Source organism: Larimichthys crocea, chromosome I (genome assembly GCF_000972845.2).
Source record: "Larimichthys crocea isolate SSNF chromosome I, L_crocea_2.0, whole genome shotgun sequence".
NCBI classification, from domain to species: Eukaryota; Metazoa; Chordata; class Actinopteri; family Sciaenidae; genus Larimichthys; species Larimichthys crocea.
In genome coordinates this window covers 43,390,494-43,415,656 of record NC_040011.1, presented here as the reverse complement: position 1 = coordinate 43,415,656, position 25,163 = coordinate 43,390,494, and the positions used below count along the sequence as shown (strand labels likewise).

At 42.7% G+C, this 25,163-nt stretch overlaps 2 protein-coding genes across 4 annotated transcripts in view; both read left to right on the top strand.

Annotated features, from left to right (window-relative positions):
* nrg2b (neuregulin 2b) overlaps nucleotides 1-18,184 on the top strand; it is a 64,484-nt gene extending 46,300 nt beyond the window's left edge. For 2 of the 3 annotated variants that reach the window (XM_027277695.1, XM_027277682.1), the window contains exons 5-12: nucleotides 4,315-4,373; nucleotides 7,661-7,684; nucleotides 10,742-10,844; nucleotides 12,533-12,650; nucleotides 13,553-13,680; nucleotides 14,481-14,696; nucleotides 15,870-16,053; nucleotides 16,435-18,184. In XM_027277695.1, coding sequence (XP_027133496.1) covers nucleotides 4,315-4,373; nucleotides 7,661-7,684; nucleotides 10,742-10,844; nucleotides 12,533-12,650; nucleotides 13,553-13,680; nucleotides 14,481-14,696; nucleotides 15,870-16,053; nucleotides 16,435-16,911 — 1,309 coding nt within the window. In that variant the 3' untranslated portion in view covers nucleotides 16,912-18,184. The remainder of the gene's footprint in view (nucleotides 1-4,314; nucleotides 4,374-7,660; nucleotides 7,685-10,741; nucleotides 10,845-12,532; nucleotides 12,651-13,552; nucleotides 13,681-14,480; nucleotides 14,697-15,869; nucleotides 16,054-16,434) is intronic. The other variant, XM_027277687.1, reaches the window with a different exon arrangement.
* Nucleotides 18,185-22,038: 3,854 nt separating this feature from the next.
* LOC113746639 (N-acetyllactosaminide beta-1,3-N-acetylglucosaminyltransferase 2-like) lies at nucleotides 22,039-24,910 on the top strand. The gene is made up of 2 exons (XM_027283097.1): nucleotides 22,039-22,195; nucleotides 23,620-24,910. The coding sequence occupies exon 2, from the start codon at nucleotides 23,624-23,626 to the stop codon at nucleotides 24,908-24,910; it is 1,287 nt and encodes a 428-aa protein (XP_027138898.1). The 5' UTR covers nucleotides 22,039-22,195; nucleotides 23,620-23,623.
* The last annotated feature ends 253 nt before the right edge of the window (nucleotides 24,911-25,163 follow it).

The following is a 25,163-nucleotide window of genomic DNA, read 5'->3' as shown; positions in this document are numbered from 1 at the left end:
GCTGCCCTCCATTTGAACACATTATATGATACAGTATATGTCAGCTCTAAGCATGCATTACTTAGTGTTAGGCTGAGCTATCAAAAGGGAACGTGCCTTTTCCTCTTTGTGAAATATATGTATTTTCTGAACTGGAGGTTGCAATCTCTCAGTTCCAACTTGCCATGCATGATGGGTCATTCTGTAGATGTGTAACAAACACTTCCCCTGACGGTGCCGATAACAGATGGCGTGTATAGTCGTGCATGATCAAGAGCTTTGTTGTTATGCTTCCTGTACAATCGAATGTATCTGCTAGAAATCCATCCTTAGATCCTCTGGTGTCGTTCCAGATCTACGGTCTTTGTTTCTTTGTTTCTTCATTTTCATTTATATATATATATATATAATAGATATATATATATATATATATATATATATATATAAATATATATATATATAGATATATATATATATATTTCCCCTGCTTCCCCTCTTCACTCTGTCTCTCCCTGCCTTTCTCTCTATCTCTATCTCTCATCTGATATACCTTCCGGTCATTGCTGAAGGATAAATCAGGATTTTTTTTTTCTTCATGGTGCTGACAAGCAGAAAACTTTGTCGAGAGGCTGCATATAGACATTACGAGCTGCGTATATAGCAATTTAGGGGTACAAAATGTGCAGGCTTGTGCTACATGCGAACACGCTGCATATTTCAAGAGGCTACAGCAGCCTAGCAGGGTAGCAGCAGACTAGCCAGCAGTTTTCCGGCAGAGTTACTGTAGTTCGCAGCTTTGTCATCCTTTGTTGGCCTGTCTGTTAGGGCCAGCGGATAACAGGATGTAAATAAGACTGCTGTCTGTAGACTGTCTGCTCGCCTTGTTCACTTCAGAGATATGTAGACCTCCCATTCACACTCATGATTTTTGCACAACAGCTGCAAATCAGTGCACCGCATGGCATGGCATGGCATGGCAATTTTTTTAGGCGGTATTTGCAAGCTCTTTTGTGTGCCGACCATATAAACGCATAATCTCCTCTTCCCTGAAGAGGGGAAGGTAATGCTGTACTGCAAAATGGAGTCTGTAGGTTAAAGTGGAGGACGGCACACACACACACACACACACACAGAAAGGCACCCTGGCTAAAACAAAAGTGTGGAGGTTAAAGTGGCACAGCACATACAAACACCCCCCTCGGCTGGCTGTTAAAGTTTGGCGCGTCTTTGCTTACTTAAAGCTCCTTTCAACCTGTCGGCGTAGAGATAGCTCTGATTCATTTTGTTGTTGACATCCAGCAGGAAACAATAGCCCCTGTGTATTCTCAGCTATAGGTTGAAAATGCCATATTTCCACCTGGAATCAATAAGGTTTCATTTAATCTAATCTAATCTACAAATGCCACGAGTTCAGAGCTGCCTGGACATAATGTCCACGTCTGTCTGTGTCCTCTTAAATCTGACGAGCCTTTGTATGATGCATGTAACAGGACGAATCACGAGCTTTGCTTTCATTCAGACGCTCGAAACAAAAGGTGTGTTAGCTTTTTTTTTTCGGTGCTCTCGGGGCTGAAAGAATAATAGAACAGTCAGTCGGGGAGGGGGGGTAAAAAAAAAAAACAGGAAAGGAAGCATGGGTAGATAAAGAAGAGGTGGAGAGGAGGGGAAATGAGAAGCAGAGGGAGAAAGAGAGAAAAGAAATGATATACAGTAAAAGCTCTGCCGGCATCGGGCTGCTTCTGCTCCGAGTGTCTCCCACCTCTCTCTCTCTCTCTCTCTCTCTCTCTGCTCTATTTATAACTCTATGGGAAATTGCTGAGTGGGCTCTTCCGAGGGTTTTTGCTGTAATTGATTCAAAATGCAAGTTGTCTCTTTAGTGGTGAGAAAGGGGAGAAAAGGATACCCAGTCAGTTATATGGGCAGTGTTTGCACGAGGGAAAGACGAAGGTCTTTGGATGCATTTGTTTAGATACTAAATCGCTGTAATAAATATGATTATTGGAGCCGTAGAGCTTCTGTTATCCTTTAATGACTGTAATGGGGCCACACCCAGAATATCATAACGCTGTTGTGATTCATCTACGGAGTAATGTGCGCCGCCGTCGGATCAGATTTTCTACAACATGCCTCCTTTTTTTTTCATTCGACTGCAGTAAAAGCTGATCTGCTATCAATTATGGCAATAAAAAGATTAAATCAATTATTCCCAGCTGGGTCAAAGCCATAACACCCATTATAAGACACGATTCAAGACATTTAGAGAATTTTAAACACTCTTCTGAAGAGGATTTTCTCTGATTTTAAAGAGCTTTATTAGAAAAAGAACGGCAGCGATGCATGTGTATCAGTTTTTTTCTGGTTACTGTGATGCAGCGAGGAGCCTACTTGTTAGTTTCAGCGTTGTGAGTTTGATGGCTGATGCCAGAATATGAATCATGTTCAGCCCCGTGGTATCGCTGACAGCTCGCCACCCATCCAGAAACAAAGCACCACATTCTGCAGCTGCATGTAAACTATTGCTGTTATTTATGCACAAGAAATACCAAAAAAAAAAAAGCCTATTCCAACCATTTTCATGCTCACACACTGTGGAGGACTCTCTCTCCCTCTCTCTCTCTCTCTCTTTGTATATGTATGTGTGTGTGTGCAGCTTTTTTATTCATATGTTTCACACATCCCCGTTTTTGCATTTGTCGGACGTGTCATGTTAACAATTCCTCATTCTTTGAAGCTTCATTTCTATTGTTAAATGTTTGCGATGGGTTACCGCGCTTTCACACAGAGCGACGATGTTGTGCAGCTGCGCTCTCCTAAATCGCTGCATGTGCATGACTGAACAGTCCACGGTGTTTTTCAAATTTTATTTTAACTTCGACCTCAAAACACATTGTGTGTGCATTCAACAATATTCTGACTACGTACGTGTTAAAGCGCTTAACTGCATGCGATGATAAAGTCATGAGCGTAGCAGAAAAATATCCAGGATGCCAGCGATACAGTGTGTTTACATATTCCACATCACATTTAATTCATCACATTATTCATTTCAAGCGTTATAGAGCTGCATTAATGCTGCTCCGATCGATGTTTGTACATTAACAATGGATCGAATGTGTAATGTTGAATAAAGATCATGCTTGTAGTGACAGCGCAGAGCGTTACAGTTCTCGTTGTTGATGAGTGAGCCTCTGTTTTTTTTGTTTTATCAGCCTCATGGTCAAAAACCTGCTGCGTGCCACCTGCTCAGCGAGCAAACGGTGTTAGGTGGAGGTGGTAGAGACCAAAACAGAGCTAAGAGAAGAGTTCCCTGCTGGATGACTTTTTTAGCTTTATACAGTGATAATGTGTCCCTGTTGTATTTACAGCCTGTTGTGCCGATTCCACTTTGCCAAAAAAAAAAATTAATTAATGCAGGAGACTCAACCAGGGCCTCGTTTTGGCACATATCCTCTCTAACATATCCATGAAAATGATCTTGTTACATTAAGGGTCATCCAGTCGACTCAGATTGAGTCGTTAATTTGGAAATGTCACACTCTTGATTCATAAAAAAACACACATTAAGGAGGATTGTGAATTAATTGAAGTGAGTATAGTGGAGAAATGTCGTATATGCTAGAGACGTGGCTTCTGTGTTGTGTCTCTCTCTCTTTCTCTCATCATGGAGTTTGCATTGAAATGACATCATGTGGAAAGTTTTCCAAATATTAAACAGCAGAGACGACACATATTTTATAATCGGCACAGAATAATAAGGGATGTCCGTTATAAATCAGATCGACTTTGCTTCTCTGTGTCGTCATGTTCTCGGTCAGAGGTCAACAAATGGATGCAATGAACGAGAGTCCGTAATCTACGATAAGCCAGTTTGTGAGTGTGTATTTGTGTGTGTGTGTGTGTGTGTGTGTGTTTGCGTGCGTCTGTGTTTGTGCGTGAGAGGGGTTGGAGGTTAACGACGTGTACGTTTGACCCCCTCCTACTTCCTGCACCACCATCACATGACCCCTCATGACTGTGATGATGTCTTTACTGTAGCAGTGATGTCATATTGATGGCGGTGATGTCACGGTATGCAGGTCATCTCTCTCTCTCTCTCTCTCTCTCTCTCTCTCTCTCTCTGTAGTTGGTGGATTGTGCTGTTTTCTAACCCCTCATCTCTCTGCTCTCTCTCTCTCGTATGTCTCCCTCCTTCCCTTCCTTCTCCCTCTTTTCTATCCGTCTTTGTGTCTCTCTTTCCTCCTGTTTTACCTCCTTCTCTTCCCTCTGTATCTTAAACCCTCTCCCCCTCCTCCCCTTCCTTCCTCCACCCTCTGTGTCTTGTTTTCCCTCCATCAGGTGTCCCAATGACTATACGGGGGACCGCTGTCAAAACTCCGTCATCACCGGTTTCTACAGTATGTCCATTTGCTCTTGTCTGTCTCCTTCTCACTGAGATGCTGCATGCTACATCGGAGGGGTTGGATGGAGGGAGCGCTATGTTTGTATGTTTGTATGTGTGTGTCTGTGTGTGTGTGTGTGTGTGTGTGTGTGTGTTTGCAAACCTGCTCTTATGTTTCATGTAAGTTAACGTGTGTGTGATTGTGAGTTTGCATGCCTCTGTGTCCACCCCTTCCTCTCCCTGTCTCCCCTGGTTCCTCTGTGGTGCTCCTCTGGTCACCAGAGACCCCCCCCCAAAAAAAATCAAGAGATTTTTCACACTAGTTCATCTGCTTGGGATTTTATTCAGTGCACTTACTGGATACTTGACCTAGAAATGTGCCAGAAAATTGACCAAATTCGAACAATATATCTACTTTTAAATGACAAATTTTTAAGCTTAAAAAGAATCAGAGGAGACAGAGAATTGACACAATAAGAAAATCAAGATTTTATTCAAACTCTTTGTCACTTTTTGTTGCAGATGGTCCATCGGTGCTGCTTAAAAAACGGTTGAGGCTAAACCATGTGGCTTGAAACTATAAATACGAATTGTCATAGCCCTTACTCTCCTACAAACAAAGATAAAACTCTTTCATTGATTTAACTTTTCGGAGCAGGAGCACGACTGAAGGCTTTTTTGGATGGACAACAGTGTAAAGTCCTTCTGACGTTGTTTTGAACAGCGGCCAGACGTTGTTACAAACTACAGTGTGTCTGAAATCCAAATAATTTGGCAAGTGAATGAGTTTAGAGTTTACAATATGTTCAGCCTTTCAAGTCTTAATGTAATGGCATTTGGAGCCATCGCTCATGGTTATGTTTATCTGAGGGTCCCATTGTGATATTGATTTTCAGTGTCAGTGGAGGTTCTTAAAATCATGTCAGAGGAATTTGTACTGAACTAAGAGATTAGGATAAAACCCAAAGCATCCATGGATCATCTGATAAAATGTCTCATTTATGGCATGTGGCTAAATGCTACTTGAGTTGACTTCTAATATGTTTTCAAATGCTGTCACAAGTTTGCTTTGTATCACAGTGTAATCGAAGTAAAGGAATAGTTTGATATTACGACCAGGAGGCTATTAGCCTAGCTTAGCATAAAGACTGGAAACGGGGGGAAACGGCTAGCCTGTCCAGTGGTAACAAAATCCGTCTACGAGCATCTTTAAAGCTCCTTAATTAATTATATAAGTAAATTAAAAACTGGTTCCTACATCAGGTTACGTGGCAAACTATTTCTTCCTGTCTAGATGTTAATTGGAAAGTTTGGCTCACAAGATGTAGCCTGCCATTGGTGGACTATTTCAGAGTTTCCACTATCTGCATGCAAGGCAAGTTACCTGGTTAACAGTGCACACTAACAGTGCGAGCATAAACAAGCTGTCACCTTTGCTTTTGCAGGGATTTATCTGTTTTTAATGGCATGAGCAAATAGTGAACACCCCCTGATGCAATTTTGCAAACAGCACTGAGCTTAGTGCCACCCGATACGATTGTGATTGGTTTAAAGGTCCAGTGTGTAGGATTTAGTGGCACCTAGTGGTGAAGTTGTAGACGTAGTCCACGTCTAACCCTCTGCTTCCAAGCATGTAGGAAAAACTGGCACATAAAAAAGCAAAAGGTCCAAATCTAGATCAGTGTTTGGTTTGTCTGCTCTGAGCTGCTGTAGATATAAAGGGCTCATTTTATATTCAATTTATATTATGTTTAATTCCTGCCATCTTAAACACTGGACCTTTTAAAGAAACCCAAATCCAAAGTCAGTGGTGCTGGTAGGTGGATGATTGTTTCCAGTCGTTATGTTAAGCTAAGCCAAAAGCCTCCTAGCTCGAGCTTCATATCGAATGCACAGAACTTCAAACTGTGTCAAACTATTCCTTTAACTCACGGGGATGCAGATGGGGCATGTCATGTCGCTCTCCTGTGATTGCATGGGCAGTGACGCTGAAACACACACAGTCAGTGTTCACACGATCAGACGATAACCAGCTTTCATGATTCCTGTGGGTTTAACCTTCACTTGTTACTTGCCCAGCAATCACACAGAGATAAAAAACAGAGGGGTAGAAATGACCCCCTCTTCTTCTTGTTTCCAGGGGGGTTAAACGCTGTTACACCACACCGTGTTGTCTTGCTTTGCTGTTTGTCTGTTGTGGAAGTTTTTTTCCACGCACGAATAATGTCAAATTTTTAAAACCAAGAACATTTTATTTATTTATTTTTTACGTTACATTACATCATGAGATATCACACTATATGTAATGTCTGCTTATTTTGACCCCATCATCTGTGTGACGTTGTGTTTTGTTTTTTGAAATTATTATTATTTTGCATCGCGATGCTCTTTCAGGAAGTCGTCCTGCTGTGTTAAATCCATGTTGATTTTGTTACTGCCTGCTTTTTCTAGTGGTGCAAACGTCTGTCACAACAAAGAGTAGTTCCAGTTAGGGTGGACTTTCTTTTTTTTAATTTTTGTCTATGGGCATCTCTCTCTTTATGGCCAGTAATGCATGCAAAGCCATGGAAATTGGGAATGCTGAGATGATTTCTTTGTAAATCATATGAAAGGTAGCTGTATGCAGCAGCAGTGCGTGCTATACAAAGAGAGGTTTGCTGTAATCGATACGGAGGCACACAGTTGCCATTAGTCAAACAAGTTACAGCGGCCACCCCCCATTTGCTGTGCCAGCCTCATCGACTGTACTGTGTCTTTATGTTGGAGAGTAACTCACTGCTTTTTTTATCTTTTGTTTTCTTGTTTTGTTTTTTTTTTTCCTTTTGTCTCGTTTTTAAAAAAAAAAAAAAAAAAAATTGTTTCTTTTTTTGTATTTCTGTCCGATGTTGTTTACTCCAGAAATGAGGTCTAGTAAATATAGCAGTAAGTGATGTGGCTTCTTGTCTTGCTGTCTTTGTCTTGTCTGTCTGTGCATGCTTTTTTCCTGCCTGTTGGCTTCTCTTTCCTTCTTGGTTCATTTTCTCCCTTTCGCTTTTTGATTTTGTTTCTTATTTTCTTTTGTTGTTTTTTTATTTTAGTGTCATTTCTGGTGGTGGGGGGGGTCACAGAGCTGAGGCTGTCTGAGTTGTCTGTCTGTTACTGGACGGTACTTATGTCAGTCACTATGGCTGACAGCACTAATTAATTTATATCCTGGTTCAGCATATACAGGACATGAAAATAATATATCTGCTCCAAAGTGGACATTACACCTGACCCTATCTGTCTCTTTCCTTTTACCACGACAACTTTCTGCGCTGGCAGAGCTTCTCAGAATTAAATTTATGGGTATGGAACATTATTATTCATTTTGCTGTGCTTAAAAGGGTTTGCCAAGATCCTCTCACAGTCACACATTATTGTGCCATCTTCTTTCTAAAACCAACAACTGGGTCTCCCTCAACCTGTCCCTCTTTTTCTCCTGCCCACTAACCACTAACCTGCTTTTAAGACATGTAACCTCCCTTCTCTGCATGCTCTCTTCTTACAAAAAAAAAAAGAAAAAAGGAAAAGTAGACATTAGAGAAAGAGACAAATTAACTGGGAACTTTTATGGAGGTGAATTAAGACACAAAGTGACGGGCCGTACACAAATCAAAGTTATGTTTATCTGGACGGAGCGAAAGCTGCCTTCTTTGTCCAAAAATCAGAGACTGTTTCACATCATCGATAAATACAAGAATCTGGCTCGTCCTCCGGGCTTTGGCAATGTGCATATTGGCTTCAGCAGCCTGTCGAATAAAAACATGCAAGCTGCGAGTATTTTCGCAGAGCGTTGCCAAAAGCGAGCAAAAGGCCTGACCACGTAGTCTGTCCTTATTATTCTGCCCTTGATTGACTCAGTGTCAGAGTGGAGAGCTCGCCTGTCCTAAATCACGATTGCTGTTGGCTCCGCCGTGCCAGCGAGCTCGCCTTTCCCATTTCCCTTTGCCTTTCTGTATCAGTACCCTGTGACACACACACAATGCCAGGCCAAGGCTCTCGTAGGCTTTGTCAATCCCTACAGAGGCCCTTTATTTAGCACCCCTCCTCCTCCCTTCCTCGCCCCTCTTTCCTTCCCCTTTAAGTGGCGTGTCTAGAGCTTTTCGAGGGAGGGGAGAGGGGGGGGAAAGGTGATGTGATGAATTAGGTAAAGGGGAAAGTTTTTGATTCACCTGCCCCTGTTTCGAGCTGATTTCAGAAATGCTATAAATAAATTCAGCTTTCTGATGTCTTTTGCCTTATTTTTAAGCAACTTTCTTTCATAAGAAGCACAGCCAGACACATAGACTTATAGTTTTCAGCTTGTAATCGCTCGTAGGTGTCGCTGTATTAAATTTACAGCTTCAGAAACTAACAAATATTTGCATAACAGACGGTTTGTGACATTGAAAAACAACAATTGGTCTTCAGGGACTTTAATTTGGCTGTAACTAACAATCCAAGGCCCTTTTAAAATCCATTTTTAGTAGATAAGGGGACAAAGTCAAGCCAGTCTTTGGTTTCTGGGGGACTGGTGTCTCCTCCTGGACACGCTCCTGCTCCCCCTCTCAGCTCCCTTTTCTCTCCCTCTTGTCTACGTGTTTCCTCATGCTCCTCCTCCCTCACCACTTAACCTTTTCTCCTTTTATTCCCCTCCCTCTTTCCCCTCATGTTCTGTTCTTTGTTGCTCCCTCTGTCATTGTGTCGTTGCGCTTGCCGTTCTGACACAGAGTGTTACACCACGGCAGGCCCAGACGTCTGAGTTAACCTAAATACACCAAGATGGCGTAGTATTCACACGGCGTCACCAGCAGAACCTGTTAGGACTTAATGAGTTGAATGTAGTGCAGTGTAATGTGCAATCCAAATCTGTCCGGAGATGTTCTCAAAGGAAAGTTCGCACCACGACATAAAAGTGCTGCAGCCAACTCGACCCTGTCAGCAACAAACACAAAAATAGGAAGTAGTAACTTGGAAATAATTTCTTTGTGCGATTGTAGGTCAAAGATGGAAGTGACTGTGACTCAGTCCATGAAATTATTAAATAATATTAGTGGAAAAACTCTGAAACAACAGTGACAGGTTATTGAGATAAACTCATCATCAGGAAAATAGCAAATACTGTGCATGTTCAGCTGGTTTTTAAGCCAAGAATAGTAACTGTGATTTTAGTCAAAGGTACAATGTGTTCATACGTAAATAATTTTTATGCACCAGTATACCAAGACAAATTCCTAATATGTGAAAACTTGACAATCTTGTTTTTGTCGACCTCCAGTGGCTTCTCAGCTCCCTGCTGTGATGTAGACATGTACAGCCGGACCTTGTGACATCACTGTTGGTTGGTTGGTGTGATTTTAGGAGCAACATTTCTGATCACACTCAAACATTACGGCTAAATTTCACCGGTCAGGGATGCGACGTGTCGCCGGAGCTGATCGCCTTTTATTCTAGTTGTCATTTTTGGCGGCGCGAGCAGCCCACGTCAATCTGCACAGAGCCGCTCGAGCTCACTGGAAGTCAGAGACAGAAACAGTGTAGACAACCTGTCGATTGTCAAAATAAAACGCCCCGTGGAAACTTAAAAAAACATTTAACCATGTCACGTATTTACTCATGGTAGAAACACATAAACAAAACACTTCTGAAACGCTCCTGGTGGGGTTTGAAGTCGCGTTAAGAGCCAAACAAAACAGCACCACCGTATTCAGTAGTAAAACAGGCTCGAAGGCAGCAGTACACTGCTTCCCAGCCTGGTGTTGAGTTAATGTTAAAACTTGACAGCTTACTAAAACATTACCTGTTTGAGCACAGGAAGATAAAAAGTAAAATACAGCTCAATAAAATATTTTTCTTTCTTGTTTTAGAGTTTGTTATGGTGAGCTTTGTGAATACCAAACTTTCATACTCACAGGCCGCTGTGGTGTCAACACTTTGAACAAAAAAAAAAAAATGCTTTATTTAATTTAATTTCTTCTTTTAATGATCTCATCCATACAGGCATGCATTCAGATCCCCTCCAGTGTCATCTGTAGCATAACATCTCCATGGCCATTGTAAATAGACGTGTACAGGGACAGTCTATGTCAGGATGTAGGTTTTACTTGTCATAGTAATATTTATGAGCTTGTAGAGTTACTCCTGTGTTGTAGTAGCAGTAGCAGTGTGACTGTAGTACAGCTAAAACTAAAAGTGTCATGATAGAACAGGAGTTTTATAGACAGCACAGGGGATAGGATGGCAACAGATAACAGCGAGAAACCACCAATGGAGTAGCGCTCATGTTATACGTGTGTGTGTGTGTGTGTGTGTGTGTGTGTGTGTGTGTGTGTGTGTGCGTGCGTGTGCGTGCGTGCGTGTGTGTGTGTGTGTTTCTATCCACAGAAGCTGAGGAGCTCTACCAGAGGCGGGTGCTGACGATCACGGGCATCTGCGTGGCATTGTTGGTGGTTGGCATCGTTTGTGTGGTGGCCTACTGCAAAACCAAGTATGTGTCTTTGCAGAGAAGATAAATGACTCCCCATTTATTAAAGGCTCCAAACCTTCAAATGAACCCACTAAAAATAAAAATAGTAATGAGCTGCTTTTTTTTTTTCTTCATGCTGTTGAATAGTGAAGACGAAGTGTTCACATCCTTTTCTCAACAGTCTAAAAATACTCCATTACAATTAAAAAGTCCTGCGTTAAAAGTAAAGTATCTCAATCAAACTGTAGTTAAAGTATTGAAAGTAAAAGTACATCTCCCCTGTGACTGAATTTTTCATTATATCTGACTGTATTTTACAGCTGTAGCTGCTCGAGGTGGAGCTGGGTAGTTTAGTCTAGTGCAATGTTTCTCAAACTTTTTCCGCCTCAGAAAATATCAGTCTCTCCAAGTACCACTATAGTATGACTGACATTAAAATACAGACAGTTCACACATGAGGCAGTTTAGTCTTAATAAGACGATTATTTATTCTTGACTGTTGTTGAATCCTGAACAGAACCAGCTCAAGAACCAGAGCTGATTTGGTGTGAAAGGAGTATCTGCACTTCTCTTCATGATATTTCCCATTTAGAGCCACGATGTTTTTGTTTTTGGACCATTCATTTTTCCTTTGCTTTCTTTCTTTTTGTCACATTTTTTAGCTCATAACTAAATATGGATGTATGCGCGCACTACGTTCATGAACGTAGCCGTGCATCAGGCTGATATTAGAATTTTTTTTTTCAAGAAATACAAAACTTTGAATTACTTTCCAGAGATCTCAGTTAATTTCCATTAGAAACTTTGTAGTATTTTCAATAGAATAATGTGTTTTTAAATTTAAAACAAGAGATTCCTCTGCGTGCCACTAAACGGAGTTTGCATACCACCAGTAGTACTCGTACCGTAGTTTGAGAAACAGTGGTCGAGTGGTTTCTCTTCAAATGGTCACAGGATCATTTTAAGGGTTCGTGAGATGATTTAAGGTGTGAGGAAAGAAGAAAGACAAAGTTCTGCTCCACAAATGTATCCTAATGGTTTCACTTTTCTCACTCATAGTTGTTGCCTCTGTTACATTTCGACAAATGTAATTAATGTAATATCTTTCATGAACAGTCACACTTTTATGTAACAGAATTTAACCACATTAATATTGGTCCTGCTGGAGAAATAACATGTTGAAGAAGACACTGTAGATTATTGTTATTATTATAGATTATCCATAAGATTATTGTAATGTGTGTGGGGTTTTTTCTGGTAACTAAAGCTGTCACAGTATCTGAGACTCAAAGCATCCGAAGTTTCACTGACATTGATCATATTATTTATAACCTACGTCCCAGGTGGAGGTTTACCCATCCTCCTCCAGCTGGCTGGTGATGTTGGGCGTACACCCTTTGCCCCTAATACTTCACCCGTCACCCAAAAAGCCTGTTACCGACCGTTTGTTCTGTCCGAATAAGGGACATCTCTGTTGACTGCCCACTGCTAGGGCGGGATGCAACATCATGCCGCCACCACACACAAACAATTTGTTTGTTTGCTTGTTGGTTGGTTGCTTTTTCTCAACCTGCAATCGTGAGACTTTTACAGTGATGTATTATTCCAAAAGGTCTCTCGCAGACGCAATCGAGATGAAGTGCTGTAGTGACAATATTGCTGTGATCATGTGATGATCGCTAACTGTTCCTTCATCACCTCCCCTAAAGGAAACAGAGGAAGAAGATGCACAGTCACCTACACCAGAACCAGAATCAGCGTGTGGAGCAACCCATGTCCAACGGACCCCACCCCCCCAGGCCCGGTCCAGAGGAGATCCCTTTAGACGTGAGTCTAAAAACAGTAGAAATACCACGGCAGAGGCAAGTTCAGGTGACCCTGAGGTCAGATTTAACTTGGACTGGAAGTAAAGTCAGCTCCTGACAACCCTTCACGCTCGAGACTCGAGATCTCCTCAGAGGCAGAATTAAATAAGTAACTACCGGTTTTTAAAACTTTAACAAAAGTAAGTGACCAGATTGAATTAAAAACATTTTTTATGTTTTATTAGAGACGCTGATTAAGCATAAAGTTGGTGCCGTGGGTGTGTGTGTGTGTGTGTGTGTGTGTGGATCTCACACTTTGCCAGGGACATTTTTGGCATCACTGATTTTGTTTCAGCTCCTGGTAAACCAACAATAACAATAAAAATGTTACATCTGCCACGAGTCTGACCACATAGAAAGTTACATCTTTAAAGTCCAGGCTTGACTTCATATTCCTATCAAAGTGCACAGGCTCTGCTGCAATAAAGCCCGATATATCAGAGCTTTTAATTAAATATAACTGCCCTATAAATAGGATTTTGGTGTCAAAACGTTGAGATATTCATTAATGCTAAAGCAGGGACAGAAGACGGAAGACTATATTCAGCTTTGGCTCTCACACTGAACTCAAGTCTTTGTGTAAATAGCTGTCTAACATGAGGGGAGACATGGTGGCACATCGGGGGCAAACTTTAAAGAGAAAGCAGAAAACACCTACTGTCCTGTTGGAGATGTAATGGGCATGAGTCAGCATTATTGCAACAGCAGAGAGAAGAGAGAAGTGAAGAGTTATAACAGATGTGTACAGAGGAATCCTCTCGTCATTAGATATCCCTTCATATTTATATATATTTTTATGTGTGTTTTTATAGCATGTTTGTTCATATATGTTTCTATGTGTCTGTGTGTGTGTGTGTGTTGCAGTACATCCCCAAGAGCGTCCCGACAACAGAGTGTGTGATCAGCCACGGAGCCGAGGGTGCAGGCAACTACGCAGGCAGCCGAATGTCTACCCGCTCCCACCACTCGACCACTGCCTCACATGCTTCCAGGTACACACCTACCACAGACATACTCATGCAGATGGGCACATATACATAGGAGGTTCTTCACTTTTCTTGATGTGAGATCAGTTTCAGTTGCTAACAGTTGTCATGAGGACTTTTTATTTTGTAGAAAGTAGCTCCAGTGAGGTTTGTGGGTTATAAACCAGCAGGATTCGAGATTTGATTTGGGTAAAACCCAAAAAACTTTAACATGAGTTTCACTAACAAAGGGCCACGCAAGTATGGATGCATGTTATGGATGAGGATGCACCGAGATGATGTGCTGCAGGAGGGAAGAAGGGATGAGGGTTGAAGGGGTGGAGGAGTTCGGATGTTGCCTGGCGTCGGGAAGACGGGAGGGAAACATCTCGTATCTTTATGTATTAGAGCCCTGTTGTTCATGTGTTTGAATGGTAAGGTGAGATACGGAAATGGGATGAGTCCGTGTTCCTGAACCTAGTTCGAAAACTTCCAACAACTTTGATTTGACTTATTGCCAGTGTACTTTAACTTTCCTGACATGCTGTTGCACTTAATTCCACAACTGTATAATAATAACATCGACTGAATCAAGAGGGGAAATGAATGCTATGCTGTGCAGTCAGATTGTGCAGAGTTGCATCGTTGCCTGTTGATTGGCAGCGGGATCAGCAGTACTAACAGCTATGTTACAAAGAGTGATTTTCTTTATTAGCATTACATGTAAACATTATAGTCTCTTTACCCAACATGCCTTCCTCCTCTGTATCCTCCCGCCTCCTCGATTCCATTGTAACCTTTTTTTTTCCTGTCGCCCACATCGGCAGACACGAGGAGCAGACGTGGAGCATGGAGCGAACGGAGAGTATGAACTCAGACTGCCAGTCAGGTGGGCTGTCCAGCTCTGTGGGAACCAGTAAGTGCAGCAGCCCGGCGTGCATGGCGAGGAGAGCCGCCCACTGGGGCTGTACGGACGTGTCCGGACCGGGAATGCAGTACGGGGATTCCTATGACTCCCTACGAGACTCGCCTCACAGTGACAGGTATAGAGGGTGGTAACGGGTGTGTGTTTGTTCACGATGCTACAACACTTCTTGCTGCTTTGTTTGGTTTCATGTCACACCACCCTCTGTTCTCTTTGGCGACCCCAAGTGGCAGCAAACTGTTCTACATGTTTCGATGTGTCAAGGACTACCCACATACTTGATAATGTAATGTGACTTTATAACCCACATGCTGTCCTGTGAGCTGAGTTCTTCGTAGGTCATGAAACATTTCAAACATTGTTGGTGAATTCTTTGTCCAAACAGGACTTCTCTCTCTTCATTCAGTCATTCTGTGAAGGTCAGTCATCAAAGACTCTTCTTGACTCCTCTGTTGGTGGTTTCCTACATGTCCCAGCATGCCCTCTAACTAACAAACAGACTTGACATTTCTGTATTTAGTTATATTTGATGTCGCTGCGGCGAAAAAAACTGCATTAACGACTAAGTTAAAGCAGTCATACACTCCTTGCAGCTGGGAGAGCACATGTTAAGTACTGTTTTTTTTTTTTTTTTTTTTTTTCGTGCTGACTGAGTGGGCGTTGAGGTCACTCAGCAGTTAACAGTGTCATTTCATGGCAAAAATAAAAAGGTCCAGCGTTGCAAACCTCGGCCAGCTGGCTGCAGTGTTTCTGTGTGGAGCTTCCTCCCACGGTCCAAAGACTCGCAGGTCAGATGGACTGGAAACACTGAAATCGCCTGCAGGTGTGTGAGCGTGGTTGTTTGTCTGTGTCGTGCGTTCGCCCTGTGATTGACTGGCGACCTGTCCGGGGTGTCCTAACTCCTTCCTCTTGCCCGGTGCATGCTGGGTAGGTTCCAGCTCCCATAACCCACCCCCTCCCCTTCCCTTAAGAGGAGAAGAGGTTTAGAAAACAGATGGATGGGATTCACTGGCAGAATGGATGATACTGACTATCAGTCCAAAATCCCGACATCATAGAAGCATCCCACTCTGTCGTGTTGTGTTGATGTGTACTTAAAGGTCACGGGCAATCAAACTACTGTACCCTCCTGCCAGATTCATACATATGAAATGCAAAACTGCTGATTATGAATGTGAGTTTCTGAGTTTCCAACAGCTTGTTGCCACGTACACCTTCGGGTTTAGTTTATTTTGTGTGCTAGTCTTGGTTCTTACGTTCAATGATCCGCTGTCGTCCTTTTCCCATCCAGGTATGTTTCGGCGTTAACCACGCCGGCGCGCCTGTCTCCGGTGGAGTTCCACTACCCCCCGTTGCCGCCCCAGGTGCCCACCTTCCAGATCACCTCGCCCAACACAAGCCACGCCCTCTCCCTGCCCCCCAACGCTGCCGCCTACCACAGGGACGATGACCAGCCGCTGCTACGATGCCCGGATGTACGTATAGTGCACACACACGTGAGCGGTGATCAGTTCATCTCTCAGTGGCACCGAGCTCCAAGCCAGAACTCTTTAAAAGTGGGTCACAGTATCAGAAACAGCTGAGTGCTGCAGTTTCTAGTTACTGTTACTCAAACAGAAGTAAATAGTGCCTTTGTTGGGGACTATTTTCAGCTGTGGATGAATACATATCTGGTGCTCCCATGGATATTTACAGCTGCAGGACGGGTGTATGTGGAATGAACTCAAATTAAACTCCAGCACCCATGTTCATCTCCATGAAGGAACATGTAACCCAGTGCAACAGTGTGTTTCTGAATAATAATCTCTGTATATTAGGCTACAATCCTGACATCTTCCACTCTGGTTTATTTTCAGGATGGAAGTTTATACAGGCAGCCTCGGCGTCCGCGACGACCCTACCTGACGGAGAGCACAGGGAGTCTACCGTCCAGCCCTTACCGTCTCCCCGACGACGAGGCCTACGAGACCACGCAGGAGTACGCCTCTTCACGGGAACCCATCCGGAGCCGGCGCCGGCCGCGACGCAACCGCCTCAACGGACACATCTCCCAGCGTTCAGCGGGCCTACGGGACTACAGCTCGCAGAGCTTCAGCCAGTCAGAGGAGGAGGAGGAAGAGGAGGAGGAAGAGGACGCTCACGGGGAGAGCACGCCTTTCCTCAGTATGCAGAACATGAACATGGACCCGCCCTTAACCGTCCCGGGTTTCCGTTCGTCATCCGGTGCGGACACACGGACTCACCGCGGGCTCAGTCGGCCGGGGACGCGCAGCAATGGGCAGAGCCGCGGCTCCCAGTCGCATCGCTCCAAGGCTGACAACATGCCCCTTTAAGACTTAACCTACCCCGCCCTGCCACCACCCACCCCCTCCACCTCACACACTCCCCTTCCTCCTACACACAACCAGTGGACTAGAGACCTGCACCTAGGAGAAATATTTTTATTTTGTATAACAGACAGATATTCTAAACAAATGAAATATTTATTTTCATTTCAGCAAAAATTGTCTACTAGCTAACAGCAAAGACTTTTTTTATAACGGGGGGGAAATATTTATATGTAAAGTTTTTTGATTTACAGCATTATGAGAGATGAAAAAATAAGAGAATTACGTGCCAATTTTTTCACAAGTTAGATAAATAGAATAATATTGTGGTGCCTTTTGCTGTATGCTGAAGTCGGAGGTCCCATTGAGTTTTTGTAGCCTTTCTTATAAAGACTCCTCGTTTTTATAGAGACCAACCCTCTTCCTTTTGCTTTGGTTTTTTCTCTGATTTGGGATCTTCTTCTTTTTGAACTGTGATCTGATTATGTCATCATGCAATATTGATTCCTCCTGTGTAAAAGGTGTCTGTTTACATGAGTATGATCCACGCGACGCGCTCGTTTCACAGGGACATTAAGTCACTGACGCAAACCGGATGTAGGGTAGTTTTTTTTTTTTCCTCTTGGATGATTTTTTGGATGAATCACGTCACGCCATCTCTGTCTTCGTTCGCTGCCTCTCGGTCATTTGTTGTTATTTCTGTAAAACTAAAAGTGTTAGGGAGCTGTCGATGGGAAAAGTGACTCCAGATTCCTGTGTAGGTGTTCAGGGTGCTGCCATGACATTGGTGGTGCTTGCAGTGTGTGTGTGTGTGTGTGTGTGTGCGTGTGTGTGTGTCTGTATGTATACACCTCATGAAGCCTCATTTGGTTTTCACCTCTGTTCACCTTCAAGGGTGTGGTCTCTCTTGTTTGACTGACATGCTCCTTCCACCAATCCTCACGCTGCCAGAAGCTCCATTGCACTGTAAGAACCTCCCTCCATGAGCAGTCATTGGCCAGGGAGCTGCCGATCCAAACCGAACCTAACCAATCCAGTTGTAATCCAGCCTGACTCTGGCCTCCCGTGGACTGCCCAGCCCGCCCGTTTCCTATGCCAGCAGCTTAGAGCCGCACTGTGTCTCAGGACTTCCCCATCACATCACAGCCAAAAGACTCAAAGCAGAGAGCGCACGTCATCTCAGTCACAGTTCAGTCCGCAGGCCAGATCCACATCCCCTCACTCTCCTTTTTCCTGTCTGTCTGTCAAGGTTTGTTGCGTTCACTCGTGGTCATGATGGGGGAAAAAAAAAAGAAATGGAAACGTGGGTCAAAACTCAAAAGGGAGATTCAGTTGCTTTTTTTTTTTTTTTTCTTCAAAAGGTTGTGTGTATGTGCATAAGTGGGCTTGTGTGTGGCTGTGTGCGGGTCACGACAACGACAATGACGATGATGAAAAAATGATGTTGAGCGGAGGCCACATCTGTTCTCTGTGTTGCAGGGGCATAGCTAGAAATCCTGGGCCCCCCACCCCCCTTTGAGAGGAGGATATCACTCTGGGTCCCCTCTTTTTTTTTCCTCTTTACTTTCACTGATATAATCCTAATGGATACTTTTACGGGCCCTCTCCAGATGTGGAGCCACCACCTTTTTACCCCTGTTGTAGCGACGGCACAGCTCTGATGGGAAAAATCTCTTGGTGCGGGTTCACGAGTTTCTGAGTTTTGATTTTTTAATTTATTCTTTATTTTCCTTTAGCTCACAGCCAAACGTTGGTATATGATAAAACTGATTACTGCATCGTTTGATTTGCATTCCTATTTATTGATTGTACTTTCTTTTTGCTTGGTCATATTGACTGAATGATCTGTTTATGCGTCTGTCTCTGTCCGACTTCCCTTCCACCACACATCGCTCCTTCACCTTCATGTTTTTTTCACCCCCGCCATTACCGAACTTCAGAAGCAACTAGCAGATGAATTTAGGCGCCCCCTTTTCCCCCTTTCTCTCGCCCCCGCCATCTCCAAATGAGTGTACTGAACAGCACACTAACACTGGGCTGATCGTGTCAGAAACTCTTCCACTTCAGATACACATCGAGGGGTTTAGAGACCCTTTCAGAGCTCACTGAGGAAAATGATACTGTGTCAGATACAATATGTGTCCCTATTAGAGTTAATTTCCAATAAGTAGAGTTTTTCTGCTGTTCTTTTCTTTTTACACACAGGAGATGCATGGATCACAGATATAGAAAGTATCTTAAAAATGGCGACGAACCCTCTCAGATTCAGGGGGGAATCATGCTAGAAATTTATAAAAACATTATTTGGGTTTCATGGCCCAAAAGGTCTGGCTAGTTTTGTCTTACTATTCACTGTAATCAATCTGGGATTTGCAATGTGGAAATACTGCAAGTGAGGGTAGTGTGCTTCTAGAGCTAGTTGAATTGTTAACACACCCCCGTTTCCTCTTTCTCCTCACCCTGCACTCCCCCCTTTTCCCCTTTACATGCAAAGACCCTCCATGTTTGTGTTTGTCAAGCAGTTTGCCTTTGTCTTTTTTACCTACCGACTCCCTCTCTCCTCCCTCCTCCCTCACTCCCCTCCTCCTTCCTACTCCCTCTCTCCCCTCTCCCCTTTCCCTTCTCCCTCTCACCACCCCCTTAACCCCTCTGCATGTCCTAGTGGTACTGGTAGTTGGGTGCATGGAAAAAGCAGCAAGCAAATCGTTTTTCCACTCGGTGAAAAAAAATAAAAAATGTGTCTTCATTTTAACATTCAGCAATAAATCCCCTTCTCTTCATGTCCATCATTCTTGGAATATGCTAGAAGATTTTTTGCAAGTTTTATCAAAAACATACTACTTGTAAAAGAAGAAAAATCCAAAACCACCCCTTCATATGAAAAATAAAACTTTATTCCTACCATTTTGAAACAGTCCTGTCATCTTTGTAACAGAAGAAAAACTGTTTGTTTCTTTCTTTCTTTTTGATTTACAGACCATCAGAAGATTTTATTGTTTATATAAAAAGAAAAGTCAGAGTTACACGCGCAAGAAGGATGAAGTTGCACAGATAAGTACACTAGATGGCAGCATTTATCCTTTTTTTTTTTACTTTTCAGAGGAGGAATTCATTCAGATTATTTGTTTTTATATTGTAGAGTACAGCCACTTTATTCAAACAGACCTTTTTTTCCACACATGACATAACAGAAAAACTACAGGAGTGATTAAAAATAACATTACTCTATTTAGTGTTGTCACTTCCGGGGCGCTGTTACCGTGTACGCCAGCTCTCTATCATGGCTTACACGTTCTGTGATCTTCCTGTTTTGATGTCAAGTCTGCTACTAAAAAGTCCTATATATATATTCAGGCTATGTACAGTATATACACACACAGATGCAACAGTCTATGACAGGTTACATTTTTACTCTCACATACCAGCTGTGGCTCAGGTGGGAGAGCAAGTCTTAATATTGGCTCCCCAATTTTCTTAAGCACAGTACCGAACCCTTGAGTGTGTTATTACACTAAGACAGAAGCTGGTTTACCTCAAAGACAGCACATACCTGTATTTTAGTGAAACCAAATTAAACAAGCGCATGGCTCAACACATCATGACTAGACTCTGCAGATTTTCTTAGACCTTGGGTACAAGCCATGATCTTTTAGTGATAATAATGTTCACATTTCGGGCAGGTAGGACAGGTGGTTTGAAAGAGGAGTGAAGGAGGCTATCTATGCAAAAGTTAAGAAACCATCCCTCAACAGAGGAGGAGGCCTTAGACATCACATCACCCCCACCTACAATGCCATCCTTTCACCCCTTCCAAGGAGACTGAACAGCAGTTCACACTTATGTGACTCCAGTGACCACCGTCCATGCCAGACCTCAGGTGACATGAACGACTGTGGTTCACACTAAACCTCAGGTGGCTTTAAAGACTATAAACCAAGTGGACACAATGGCCTGTTCAATGATCCTAACTAGGCTAAACACCTGGGTCTCCACAGTCAGTCAGAGATGAAGAAGTCTCTTGAATGAGAGGTGAAACATCATCATGGATCTACAAACAAGTCCAGTTGCCCCAGATTTACCTCTTTAGTATCAGTGTCAGCACTGTGGATCGTTTGGATAAGAAGCATTGTATCGCTCCTGATCAGCCATCAGCGTGTTTGAATGGGTGAACGTGACAAGTATTAGTGCTTTAAATGCAAATACAAATTTGATGAGCCACATTCACATATTACTGTGCCAATAAAATATATACTTTCCACTTTTGCTCCCATTTTTCTTGAGCTGAAGTTCTCAGACTTTTTCTGTCCATAATTAGGCACTTAAAGGTTTTCTATGTAACATTCAGAAAACCTGTTAATGACACCTTTGGCTGTTCAGTGAACTGCGACATCCTGGGCACTGGCCAAAAGTGACAAAAACAAAACTGAATACTGGGAAAAGAATTACAGATTACAAAAAAGAAAATCTATGTCCTGATGTTTTATATGAACCATTGGCTCCACGACTGGCTCCAACACCATGAAGCAAAACAGATCAAACATATTACAAAGGTTGTGACGTAGAAGTAGAAATAAACAACTTTTTTTTTAAATATTCAATACAGACAGGACAGAGGACACACTCTGATTGTTGATGTAGGTTGAACTCAAATTGCAACTGGGAAATATGGGCTGGTTTTGGGCACCTTCCTTCAGTGTAACAAATAGTGGGTTTCACTAAAGTTTCAGGGTTACTGACAGACTCCAGGCATTTCAAGCACGATTTCTTGCTCACACATCCTGTTTTACTTGATGAGTGCATGCTTTTGGGCTGATGGTGGTGAGAAATGATGTCACTGATATGTCAGAAGAAACTGTTTCAAAATGAGGTGAGTTAATCAGTGTCTGAAAGATTGGTGTGCAAACAGCCACTAGACCTGTTTTGCACAGGTTTTAATTATTGCATTGAAAATAGCCAATGGGTGTTTGACTTTATGGAATTAAATTCCATTTGTGCTTAGTTCTGTGGAAATAACAGCCACAAATGTCATTCCTGTTTGGCCATTCCTGTCTTCATGTCAGTGGGTGTTTCCCTTGTGTACACACACCAGTCTGTCTTCTCTAAGCAAAGCAGCTCTTTGGAACGTGTCATCATTGTTCACACACATCTCCAAGATCTACAGCAGTGTCTTTCACTGATCGTACTGACTTTCTTACATCTGACTTTCTATGCAACAATGTGGCTGTCGTGGACCACCAGCTTTGCTCATCAAATTTGATTCAGTGAGCGAGGGAGCCATCAGTTAAAACAGGTAAGCAAAAATAAACAGCTGACTCTTGATTTATATTTCAAGTGTGTAAATAACCTGTAATCTTCACTGTAATTATTAATATTGTACACATTGTTCCCCCAAAAAGTTGTAAGTTATTTAATTAAAGACAACTTATCAAATTTCATTGATTTTGGAAAACTTTATGCCCATTTCTGAATTTGATGCCAGCAACATGTTGGGAAGGGAATGGTTACGTGTACTGCTCTGTTTATCACCTCTTCTTTTAACGACACTCTGTAAGCGACTAGTAATTTGCTGTAATCCTAAAAAGTCTTTTGACATTTTTGCTTGATGTAGGATTTCAGCTGCTGAACAGTTAGTTGGGGGTCTTCTTTATCGTATTTGATGTTTCATAATGCATCAAACATTCATAGTTGACAAGTTGAGACAGGCCAGTTTATCACAGAGACTCTTTGACTACACAGTCATGCTGTTGAAAACTTGAGATTGTCATATGTCATCAATCATACGTTTTGGATTTGATGTCAGCAACATGTTTTAAAAAAAAAAAGACTGGAAAAGTTGTGAAATGAGGTTTAATAGCAACAAATTAGTAACATGATTTGGAATAAAAAGAACATCCGAGAGAGACTTAGTGAAGTAAAGATTGGGAGGCGGGGTTCAGGAGGTGAAAGACTGCGCTGGCAAATAGTGCAAAAACTTAACAATAATGTTTCTTAATGTTAAATAGAAGAATCTGTGTATTTTATTGTCTCCAGTACAAAATATCATGTGAACTCTCAGGACCATCCTGACCCTTGCACATATTTAAAAGCATCTGTGATGTTACATTAGAGCACATGGCATAACCTGCTCATTTGTGAAGGCACCGTTAATGCTAAACCACATTAACAGGCTTCGGAGAAACACATGCTGGCAAGTGGACAGCATCTTTTTCAATAACTACCTTGTTTGTTTCAGCTAGACGATGCCAAACCACATTCTGTACATATTCAAATATCTCTGTTGGCTCTGCAGTAAAAGAGCTCGGGTACTAAACTAGTCTACCTGCAGAACAGAGTGGTAAACATGATACTACGCAACTTTTTTCAAGTTCATAGTTGTCTTTATCAAACTTGTCTTCAAGTTTCAATGTTTTGCACATCATCAAATTTAGTTTCTTTTTACATTTAACAACTTTTTGGAAACAGCATTGTTGTACTTTATCTTTTTCTTTATCATGTTGTGGACGCATGTTGAAAATAATGTGATACAAGCAAAATCTTCAGAACAGCTACAGCCACTTTCCTTTCTGCCTCAAAACCCCTCGCAACTTTGGAGCTGTTATTTGTTGAACTCTGGGTCGGTTTCATGATGCATTTAATGCATTTTGATATAAAAGCAAGTCTTCTTACACAGATTTAGGATTTGTCTATACTAACAAACTTGTTGTGTATTTGCAGTTAAATGGCGCAGTTCCATTGTCGCTGGCGTAATGTGTTCATCTGCTTGTGCAGCCCGTGCATCTGTGTGGCCATTCTGTTGTGCTACATTATGATCATGGTATGTATTTCTATGAACAGCACGTCGACACCAGGGATCCACAGCCTCAACAAAGTTCACTTTGTGGCCTCAGGAACTTTGAGGAACAAGAGCTATGCACCCATTGCTAAAACTTTCTGGGATCTCAAAATGAACAAGAGGGGCTTTTGGAATAAGCTCCAGCATGCTGTCGACGTCCAGTTCAACCCCATCCTGCACCTCAACAACACCAAGAGGAAATCTGTAAATATCGAGTCCTTGCTGAAGCAAAGTTTCTCTGAAGTTGCTGACTCAGACAGTGGGAGAAAACATTTTGCAGTGCTATCAGAGCCGATGCAAGAATTTGTGAGGTACATGCAAAGGAGGGACTATCCATCCATCATCCAGCCAGATGGTGTTTGTGGTGCTGGTGCAAAGGATGAGAAGGAGCCCCCTCTGCTTCTCCTGGCCATCAAGACAACAGAGCTGAATTTTAAGAACCGGCAGGCCATTCGGCACACCTGGGGGCAGGCGGGATGGCAAGCAGGGCATGAGATGAACAGTAGTGGAGGATATATCCGCAGGGTGTTCCTGCTAGGCAAAGAAGACCCGGAGATACTCAGTGTGGATGTATCTCCGTTACTGAGGATGGAAAGTAAACATTACGGAGACATTCTGCAGTGGGACTTCCAGGACACGTTCTTCAACCTCACCTTGAAAGACGTGTTGTTCTGGAACTGGTTCTCAAGCCACTGCAACAAGACTCTCTTTGTCTTTAAGGGGGACGATGACGTCTTCGTCAACACCCCGAAAATGATAACTTACCTCCAGAATGAGCTAAATAAGCCACATGCGCACAAGACTATGAAAGACTTCATGATTGGAAATGTCATAGATGCAGCCATACCAGAGCGAAACAGTCTTTCCAAGTACTTCATCCCAGATTCCTTCTACACTGGTCTCTATCCTTCATATGGAGGTGGAGGAGGGGTGGTGTACTCAAGCCTGTTGACCAGACGTCTACACCTCACGTCTAAAATGGTCCACCTGTACCCCATCGATGACGTCTACGTAGGGATGTGTATGGAACGGCTTAACACTTACCCCATCCACCACCCGGCATTTCTCAGGAACGGCTTAACACTTACCCCATCCACCACCCGGCATTTCTCACATTTGACTTTCCTAAGAAGGAAGGAAATGAGCTGTGTTCATATCACACAATCCTACTGATCCACAAACGAAGCCCCCAACAGCTAGTTAGACTGTGGGCCAACTTGAAAAAGACACAGCGAAAGTGTTGGGATGTGCCCCTGAGGCACGACAATGAGAAAAAACTGTAAGGCTGTAAAGTTTGTCTATTGAAGAGTTTTTCTTTCAGAGTTCTAAGGAGATGAAACTGGGTTAGTTTGTGTCATTTACTTCAAGTATCCATCAACATGCCAACGCCTACATTACCACAACACGGCAACGCTATAATGCTATG